The sequence below is a fragment of the Otolemur garnettii genome, unplaced genomic scaffold, assembly GCF_000181295.1.
Source record: "Otolemur garnettii isolate 467f Iridium unplaced genomic scaffold, OtoGar3 scaffold00015, whole genome shotgun sequence".
NCBI classification, from domain to species: Eukaryota; Metazoa; Chordata; class Mammalia; order Primates; family Galagidae; genus Otolemur; species Otolemur garnettii.
In genome coordinates, this window is record NW_003852410.1 from 877,360 (window position 1) to 888,213 (window position 10,854).

The following is a 10,854-nucleotide window of genomic DNA, read 5'->3' on the forward strand; positions in this document are numbered from 1 at the left end:
GCTTGAGCCCAGGATGTTGGAGGTTGCTGTGAGCTGTGATACTACAGCACTGTACCCAAGGGGATAGCTTGAGGCTCTGTCTCAAAAAAAAAAAACAAACAAAAAACTTGTTTCTATGGGAAAAAGAAAAAGTTGACTGGGAGCCTGAAGTACAGTTATGGTTATGGTTATGGCGCCAGCCACATAACCTGGGGTGGCAGGTTCAAACCCTGCCTGGGCCAGCTAAACAACTGCAACAAAAAAATAGCTGGGCATGGGCAGTGCCTGTGGCTCAGTGAGTAGGGCCCTGGCCCCATATACCCAGGGTGGCAGGTTCCAACCCAGCCCCTGCCAAAGTACAACAAAAAAATAGCCAGGCATTGTGGCAGGCACCTGTAGTCCCTCCCAGCTGCTCTGGAGACTGAGGCAAGAGAATCACCTAAGCCCAAGAGCTGGAGGTTGCTGTGAGCTGTGACACCACAGCACTCTACAAGGGCCACGAAGTGAGACTCTGTCTCCAAAAAAAAAAAAAAAAAAAAGCTGGGTGTTGTGGCGGGCTCCTATAGTCCCAGCTACTTAGGAGGCTGAGGCAAGTAAATTGCTTAAGCCCAAGAGTTTGAGGTTGCTGTGAGCTGTGATGCCAGAACACTCTACCAAGGACGACATAGTGAGACTGTCTCAAAAATAAAAAAAGTTAACCACACATGGTGACATGAGCCTTTTCAACTACTCCAGAGGCTGACGCAGGATTGCTCAAGCCCAGCAGTTTCAGACTGGATAAACTATAATGACACCACTAAACTCTAGCCAGAGTGACTGAGCAAGACCCTATCTCAAAACCAAAAAAGGTGTTCTTAACATAGAGTCGTACAATCATTGCCATAATCAAATTTTCAAACATTATCATCACCCCAAAAAAGAAATCTTGTGTCCATTATCATCACCCCCCACATCCACACTTCTTAGGCCACCACTCATCTAGTTTCTGTCTCTTATAGATCTGCCTATTTTGACAAAATAAAAACGGAATCATACAATATGTGTCTGGCTTCTACTTAGAATAATCTTTTCAAGGTTCACCTATGTTGTAATATATATCAATACTTAATTCTTTCATGTTATCTATCCATTGGTTGATGGCTAAGCTGGTTGTTTCTACTTTTTATTTTTGGTTATTATGAATAATGCTTTTTTGAACGGTGGTTTGCAAACTTTCATATGGACATATGTCTTCACTTCTCTTAGATGGATATATAGGATTGGAATTGCTGGGTCATATGGAAACTCCACGTTTAACCCTTTGAGGAACTGCTGAACTATCCTTCCAAGTGCCCCATTGTACATTCCTGCCACCAGTATATGAGGGCTCCAATTTCTCCACATCCTGGTTGACACTTGTCTCTTTGATTATAGCTTTCTTAGTGAATGTTAAGTGGTACCTCATTGAGGTTTTAATTTGCATTTCTCTGATGACTAATGAAGTTGAGCACACCAAGATTAAGAAAAAAATATCATCCCTGAAAGGATACGAAGAACGAGGAGACTAAAATCTCAGTGGGAAAATGACTTCCTTCCTACCATGTAACTTTTACATACTATTTGGATTTTTTTATCCTGTGAATCTATTAAATTTAAATAAATTCAGGTCTTCCTTCTGGGGGGAAGGGGTTCATGAAAAGACGTGGTATCCATAAGTCCCTGGAATGCATATACAGAATTGTCTAAATTGTGTCGTAAGGATGTATGTATTTACACCTTGCTGAGCAGAGACAGTCTGTGCTTTCATCACATTTTCAGAAGGATTCACTGATTTCTCCAAAAATATATGAAGCCCTTGTCTGGAAATTCAAGTACATCTGGATAACCAGTACCCTACAGGTGTTAGTCTTCCATTGCTCAAACAACCTTGGAAACATCGTGCTCCTGAATATAAGCTGTTCACCACATGCTGGGTCCTGTTTGGAGCACAGGATATACATTCTCTTCACAGATACCAGAGTTTTAGACAGGGCTGTCTGTACAGATGCCCTTGCTAGGGGGCTGCTAAATGCTTTTACAGGCAGACCTGCCCCTGACAACAACCCTACCAGACAGGTACTTTTTATTCTTCCCATTTGTATAGAGAGGAAACAGAGGCTCAGAGTAACTCCCTAACTCAGCCTAAGGTCACCAGCTTTTAACAGCCACAGTCAGAGCTGGGCCCTAGTTCTCAGCCACATCGCTATTTCCCTCTCATGGATAAGGAACACCTTCTCTAAACAAATTCATCTGGACCAAAAACTAATTACAATACAAGGCAGCTATTGAGTTTACAAACATTTTTATTTTATAAAAAAAAAAAGAAAAGAAAAGAAAACACCATATTAGAATTATTTTAAATATGACATTTCTCCCAGTGAATTTTAAATAGTATGTTTCACAAAAATATTTGCAACATGACTTTTCAGAAATACACCCACTGCATAAACATTAAGTACATGGCAGAAATACACATTTAAGACATTTTACTTATTTTGTAAAACAGGACAGGTGAATTTTTCCACGGATTAATACTTCCACAGCCACTGTCTCACCTGTTCCTCCCAACAGCCCAGGGAAGGAACATGAACAGGTGTTACTTTACTTACAAGGAAACTGAGGTCCCAGACATTGAATGATTGACTTAATTAGCAGCAGCGGCAGCAGTCGTGAAACATATTCTCCTGATTGTTCATCCAGCCATAAATAACACACATTCTCAAGATAAAAGCCCCATCAAATACTAGCATTAAGGCTGACGCAGGTGGACTGCTTGAGCTCAGGAGTTCAAGACCAGCCTGAGTAAGAGCAAGACCCTATCTCTAAAAAGACAGCCAGACATTGTGGTGGGCACCTGTAGTTCCAGCTACTGGAGAGCCTAAGACAAGAGAATCACTTGAGGCCAGGCATGTGAGGTTGCTGTGAGCTATGACACCATGGCACTCAACCCCAGGGCAACTGAATAAGACTGTCTCAAAAAAAAAAAAAAAAAAACAACTAGCATTAGTGGGATGGGAGGATAAAGGTGCTGGCAGGTACTTCTGTGATTTCCAAAAGAGGAAGTAGAAAACCTAGAGAGCCCTTTGCCAGGTATCTGGCATTTGTAAAACTTGAGACCTGAAGAAGTGAAGTCAAGAACATCACCAGGGATGTGGTGGCTCATGCCTATAATCCTAGCACTCTGGGAGGCCAAGGCAGAGGATCACTTGCACTCAGGAGTTCAAGACCAGCTTTAGCAACCCCATCTGTACTAAAAATTGAAAAATTAGCCAGGCATCGTAGCAAGCACCTGTATAGTCCCAGCTTCTTGGGAGGCTGAGGCAGAAGGATTAAGCCCAGGAGTCTGAGGTTGTTGTGATGCCACATCACTCTAGCCTGGGGCAACACAGTGAGACTGTCTCAAAAAAAAAAAAAAGTTCCAATGAAAGAACTCCACTGGAACTCAAGTTGAAAATTGTTCAGAGTATGGAAGTCTGCAGGTGGCTGTCCGCAGGTATGACCCAGAGATTGTAAGTTTGGAAAATACCATTGGCACTGCAAAATGCTGTCAGTTATCAGGGTGGCGGGACAAGAACTCCTGGGGTAACAGCATCTGCTGTGGAGGGTTACTGTTACATACTCCCCGGAACCACAAAATCATCCACGCTGTAGGCCCGTGAACCAGTTTCTGCTTCAGTTTCCTCTCATACCTGGCTCTGACCAATAAGAGAACTTGTCAATTTTTGTGTCTCTAAAAGCTGAGGTCCCTTCTCCTCTAACTCGTTCTGGGAAATGAAAGTTTCCCTCTGTCCAGAATAGCTGATGTTTGGTTGTGAGTTTCCTGCCAGATCTTGGCTTGTGCCTCAGACCTTCTTGATCCGATGCTCGTCTTTCCAATTAAGGACAAGGGTCCTCAGCTGTGTTCCACTCATCACAGGCCAAAAAGCTCGAAACTGTCCAGTTTCTCCTCTTTGTACAGCAGAATATTCTCCATCAGTTTCCTTTTGGCCTCATTGATCTCAATTTTCCATGAAGTATCTTTAGCTTTAGCTGATGTTCAACAGAAAGTAAAAATGAGTGATTTGAGCAAAAGTTACTGTTATAATTCTTAGACTCACTTAAATAAGGTTTCTGAATCACACCCAGTGAAATGATGAGCATTTTTATCTCCCCTGCCTTTGCAGAGAAGCCCTGCAAACCGGCTCCCATGCTTCTCTGCATGGTGGGGCGAATACGTTTCACAACCCGTCTCTCTCCTTCCTCCCCATGCAGGAGAGCCAGACCCTGGGACATTTATCAAACCATGTTTACTAGGGGACAGGGGCGCTTCATTGGAAAGGTCTTCCTAAATTTTATTTAACAAGGAAATCTGGTGTATTTGCACCTGAGTGCAGAAATGAAAGATATCTTTAGGAGTGGTTGGCAAGGATAGGGTCTGTGCTGTGAAGTGAGGATGAAGAGGTGGGCAGGCACAGACCACACAGGACCCTGACTTGATCCCTAAAAGCAATGAAGACTTCAAACAAGGGGTGGCATGCACTGTGTTTTTAAAAAGCCACTTGGGCTGGCTCCTGGACAAATTGCTGGTGAGGAAGGGGTTAGGGTGGATGGAGGAGGCAGAGAGATTATACAGTTATCCCAGCAAATGGCCAGGAGCTCAGATAAGGACACAAAGCAGAGGGAGAGGGAGGTGAGAAAGATTTGGGAGGCAAATGGATGGGACTGGGTGACTGAGTAGATATGGAGGACAGGGAAGAGAGGAAGGTGTCACAGACGACTCGCAGGTCTCTTGTTGTACAATCAGCTATTGGGGAATGGCTGAATAACAAAATGACAGTGGATGAAGGCATCAGGAAGAATAAATGGAATAAATGATGGGCTGAAGTTAGGAACACACACGTGGGCATGTAGAAGCACTCTGACCTCCACGGCTTACCATCCTGGGGAGGCTCCGGACCGGCAGAGGCCACGTAGAACGAATCAGCCTGCGGCCTTCCTTCCTCATTTTCTGTGGGGAGAAACGAGGCAGCAACTCCTGCCCACGACGCTACCCCCACAGAGGAAGAGGCATCAAGGCTGGAATTGTCGACGTCATCTGTTTCCTCTGGGGTGTTGGAGGAAGAGCCTGTGCCCTCAGAAAGTCCACACCATGAGTGTGATGTCTCCTGACCGCGGAGCCGCTCTTCCACAACAGCCACAGAGCCACGCACCTTGGGGAAGAAAGGGACAAGAATGCTCATCAGGAACTCCCCCTGAAATTAAAAATCTAATGTCTGGTCTCCCAGGCCACAGAAGAAAGAGAGACAGATGGACACTAAAGAATCAAACGCTAGGGCAGTGCCTGTGGCTCAAGGAGTAGGGCAATGGCCCCATATACCATGGGTGGTAGGTTCAAGCCCAGCCCCAGCCAAAACTGGAAAAAAAAAAAAAAAAAGAATCACAAATGCAATCAGTGAAACAAACAAAAAAAAATCACAAATGCAATCAGTGAAACCTGGTTTCTTGTACCCTCAATGAATCCCCAACAATAAATTAAAAAAAAAAAAAGCACTGGGGAAAAAAATCAAATTCTGGGTGCTTTGGAAAAACAGAATCCTTTCATTGAAAAGATCTGGGCTCGGCGCCTGTGGCTCAAGTGGCTAAGGTGCCAGCCACATACACCTAAGGTGGCAGGTTCGAATCCAGCCTGGGCCCACCAAACAACAATGATGGCTGCAACCAAAAAAAAATAAAATAGCCAGGCGTTGTGGTGGGTGCCTGTGGTCCCAGTTACTTGGGAGGCGGAGGCAGATGACTTGCTTGAGCCTAGGAGTTGGAGGTTGCTGTGAGCTGTGATGCCACAGTACTCTACCCAGGGGGACAGCTTGAGACTCTGTCTCCAAAAAAAGAAAAGAAAAGATCTGAACTTGCCCCCCACCCAGCTGGACCACAGATGAGATTACATGACCCCAGATGGGCCAATCATAGAACCCCATTCCTCTGACCATAATGATTAGTCCAGGTTTGGGCACGTGACCCAAGCAGACCAATCAAAATTCTTCCCTAGGATTTTTCTACCTAGAGCTTATTGAGCAAAGAACCCCCTTTTCTTTCTAGTGGCAGAACCAGACTCCCTACCATACACAGAAAATCCATTTACAGTAGGACAAAATGAAGCCTCCACACAGAGTAAAACAGAGGCAGGCAGTGGAGAGAAAGCCACAGACACAGAGACAGATAGCTGAACATTTGGTGTTTGAAACCCTGAGTCTAACTTCCCTGAAACCAGAGTGTTGTCTGTCCTCTCTACTGTTTGGTTATATGACTCACTAAATTCATGTACTCATTAGTTGACTGACTCGTATTCTCCCTTCCTATGTCAGTGTGTGTGTGTGTGTCTAAGAGTTTGAGTTGAGTTTCTCACACTTTCAGCTACAAATGCACCAAGTAATATATGTTCCCTTTGATGGCTTTTCTTGGTTGGCAAGTTAGGAAAAATTAGAGGAAAATAGGGAAGAAATGTTTCTTCTTTACACACACACACACATACAGGACATACATATGCTTAATAACAAACCTCCTTTCCTCAGTAACTTACAAAAAATTCAGTATAAATTTATACATTTCACACACAATGCACCATGAGTTTTGTTTTGTTTTGCTTTTTCAAGACAGGGTCTCGGCTCGGCGCCTATAGCTCAACCGGCTAAGGCGCCAGCCACATACACCTAAGGTGGAGGGTTCGAATCCCCAGCCCGGACCCGCCAAACAACAATGACAGCTGCAACAAAAAAATGGCCGGGGGTTGTGGCGGGCGCCTGTGGTCCCAGCTATTGGGAGGCGGAGGCAGGAGACTCGCTTGAGCCCAGGAGTTGGAGGTTGCTGTGAGCTGTAATGCCACGGCACTCTACCCAGGGGGACAGCTTGAGGCTCTGTCTCAAAAAAAAAAAAAAAAAAAAGACAGGGTCTCACTCTGTCATCTGGGCTGTGTACAGTGGTGTGATCATAGCTCACTGCAATCTCAAACTTCTAGCCTCAAGTGACCCTCCCGTATTTCAGTCCCCTGAGTATACAGCAGATGCCACCATATCTGGCTAATTTTTTTCATTTTTTTGTAGAGATGGGATCTTGCTACATTGCTCAGACTGGTCTCAAACTCCTAGCCTCAAGCAATCCTCCTACCTCAGCCTCCCAAAGTGATGGGACTATAAGCAAGAGACACCACTCTCAGGCCAACAATGAGTTTTTACAGATAAAAAATTAAACAATTAGGCTCACCACCCCTAGCACAGTGGTTACAGGGCCTGCCACATACATCAAGGCTGGCAGCTTCAAACCCGGCCCAGGACAACCAAACAACTGCAACAGAAAAAATAGCCAGGTGTTGTGGCAGCTACTTGGGAGGCTGAGGCAGGAGAATCACTTACGCCCAAGAATTTGAGGTTGCTGCGAGCTGTAACGCTATGGCACTCTACCCAGAGCAACATAGTGAGATTCTATCTCAAAAATAAATAAATAAATAAAATTAAAAGATTTGAGAGGTTAAGTTCCTTTCCTAAAGCCACCCAGCCAATTAGTGGCAGAGAGGACCACTGAACCCAGGCCTGCTTGTCTTCCAGTTCATGACACAGTGGTTTCATCTTCCTAACTTGGTTATAATGTACTAGGGGCAAAGACCATTTCTTGTCCTATCCCCTTTATTTATTTATTTATTTATTTATTGAGACAGAGTCTCACTATGTGGCCCTGGTTAGAGTGCCATGCCGTCACAGCTCACAGCAACCTCAAACTCTTGGGCTTAAGTGATTCTCCTGCCTCAGCCTCCCAAGTAGCTGTGACTACAGTTAACTGCCACAATGTCTGGCTATTTTTTGGTTGCAGTGGTCATTGTTGTTTGGAAGGCCCAGGCCAAATTCGAACCCGCCAGCTCCAGTGTATGTGGCTGGCACCCTCGCCACTGAGCTACAAGCGCTGAGCCTATCCCCTTTATTATATATGGCAAATGTCTCCTCATTCTTCATGGCCAAGTTCAAATGTCACCTCTCTTGAGATAAATCTTCATGACAGACATCCAGTAAATATTTGCTAAGAAAGATTACTTTCCCAGTGGCACCCACAGCTCAGTGGGTAGGGCGCTGCCCACATATACCGAGGCTGGCAGGTTCGAACCCAGCCCAGGTCAGCTAAAACAATGACCTGCAAGAAAAAAATAGCCGGGGCTCAGTGCCTGTAGTTCAAGCGGCTAAGGCTCCAGCCATATACACCAGAGCTGGCGGGTTTGAATCTAGCCTGGGCCTGCCAAACAACAATGACAACTACAACCAAAAAATAGCCTGGCACTGTGGCAGGTGCCTGTACTCCCAGCTACTAGGGAGACTGAGACAAGAGAATCACATAAGCCCAAGAGTTTGAGGTTGCTATGAGCTGTGATGCCACAGCACTCTACCAAGGGCGACATAGTGAGACTCTGTCTCAAAAAATAAAAAAATAAAGATTACATTCCCTTGTAGCAAGGTGTGGCCATGTAACTACGTTCTGGTATACATCGTGTAAGGAAGTGACAGATGCATTTCCAGGTCACACCTTTAATAGGAAAGTAGGTGTGTCCTCCTCTTTCCTTTAACCCTCTTTACTAGCTGGAATGCAGACGTGATGACCTGAGCTAGTGCAGCCATATTGAACTCTGAAATAGAAGACATATGGTGCAACAGCAAAGCAGCAATATAGAAGGGGTTCCCAACGCTGTGGGATGGCCACATCGTCATCAAACTACCCACGTTCAAACTTTAAAGCAAAAGAAAATAAATTTCTATCTTATCTAAACCTCTATATTTTGGAGTCTCCTCACTACAGTAGCTTTACCTCTACCTTATCTGATACACCAAACAAATAAATGGAATTAATAAAAGGATGAAAGTTTGAATGAAAGAATAAATGGTTAAGGGAAAGCTTTGTAAAATATAAATCTGATTATGTCCTATCCCTGCTTAAAACCCTTAGTGACTCCCAGAAGTACTTACTGTGCCTACAAAGCCCTCTACCACTCGGCTCTCTGTTCCTCACCACACTCATCACAAGCTGCTCTGGCCCACATCTCTTATGCTCTAGCCACTCTGACCTTCCAGACCCTTGAACACGTCATGCTCTCTAACCTTCGCCCATTTACAGGAGCTAGTGCTTTTGCTTGCATTGCTCTTTGTTGGCTTAAATGTCACTTCCTTGGGATGGTTCAGGGTAGGGCCCTCATTATCCACCATCCTGGCATTCACCACACAGATAATTACTGCACAGTGTCCATGAGCTCCAGGAAAGTGGGACTGGGTCTGCCTTGTTCACCTACAGATTTATCCTCCGGACCTAGCTCAGTACTGCTGAGGGAATGACTCTACACCATGGCACTCAGGCACTTCAGGGACACTTGTGCCAGCCCAGATTTGGAACAATGACTCGGGCTCCCAGCTCCTGCCTCATGAGCACAAGATGGCAGACACGGGGCTGACCTGGTACTCCCAAGAGCTCTGCCAGAAACTCAGTCTGTGGCCTCCTCTTCTCTCTGGGCCTTCACTTCCCCATCTGTAAAATGGAAGGCCTAGGCTGGAGCAGTGATTTTTGAGGATTTTTTTCATCTACCAAACCTCTTCCTCAAATGAAGAGGAGCAAATTAATTATGAGAGTGAAAGTGGATAGACTCTGGTTAGAGTCATAGGTGGGGGCCTGCAGCGCCCCCAAGCCCCTCTTGCTGCCAACATCAACTCCTGGGTACTCCCAAAGGGGCCCCTCCCTGCCAGACACCACGGGAAAATCACTCAGCTAGATGACCTCAAAGGGCCCGCTCAGGCAGTGGTGATTTTGTCCTTAGCTAGACATAGCAGTTGTCCCCAGATTTACACATTTTACCGTGGAAACCAGCTCTATTGCTCATGTCTGTAAGAATATGTTTTAGCCCCTACCCTGGCTGCTTTCGGGAAGTCTACCTCGCCCATGGGCTGCACATGCTCCCTCTCACTAGGACTTAGCCCCGTCACTACCCAGGAATAGGGACCTAGCCACCAGGTTTATCTACTGGACCCACGCCCCCTTACCTGGGTAGACACCTGACCCACATTAGATCTCTCAGATTCTCCCTGAGAAGTCAGAATTAGGATATAGAAACTTGGTCTTTCAGTGAGGGTAGAACTATAACGTGCAAATGGAGGTGGCTATGTTCTCTCACCAAGAGAACAGAGGAAAAGGGAAAGGGGCCCACAGGGAGAAGGAAAAGGAGGAAGCAGACCAGAGCGAGCAGTCAGAGTTCTGTTTTTTGTTTTTTTTTTTGAGACAGAGCCTCAAGCTGTCACCCTGGGTAGAGTGCCGTTGCATCACAGCTCACAGCAACCTCCAACTCCTGGACTCAAGTGAGTCTCCTGCCTCCACCTCCCAAGTAGCTGGGACCACAGGCGCCCACCACAATGCTGGGCTATTTTTTGGTTGCAGCCGTCATTGTTGTTTGGCGGGCCCGGGATGGATTCAAACCCGCCACCTTAGGTGTATGTGGCTGGTGCCTTAGGAACTTGAGCCACAGGCACTGAGCCAATAAATAAACTTTTAAGTTCACTTACTAACTTTTGATGATTTAAAGACAAAAGGGAGAAAAATCACAGTAGGTTACATACATTTCTCATTATTCATAGACAAATCATACCAATTCCTTGGCGGTAACTTTGTTCCTAGCAAAGCTTTAAAAGAAATTTTTTTTTTTTTGTGGAATATTATAGAGCAGACAGAGTTGTAACAAAAAAATATCTTTTACATCCCCATAATAGATACAAGCTTTCAATGTCAGTTCTTCAGGAAAAGCCATGTAAGAATTCCAGTACAAGTCTAAATCCTAAATTATAACCCTGTCTGTATTAGATACGG

General features: G+C 45.2%; 1 protein-coding gene across 1 annotated transcript in view; it reads right to left on the reverse strand.

The window, feature by feature from the left end:
- Positions 1-3,459: 3,459 nt before the first annotated feature.
- Positions 3,460-10,854, reverse strand: part of IRAK2 (interleukin 1 receptor associated kinase 2) — an 88,630-nt gene continuing 81,235 nt past the window's right edge. The window contains exons 12-13 of the mRNA XM_012802492.2: positions 4,913-5,186; positions 3,460-4,026 (exon numbers count right to left, since the gene is read on the reverse strand). Of these exons, the coding sequence (XP_012657946.1) occupies positions 3,908-4,026; positions 4,913-5,186 (393 nt within the window). The 3' untranslated portion in view covers positions 3,460-3,907. The remainder of the gene's footprint in view (positions 4,027-4,912; positions 5,187-10,854) is intronic.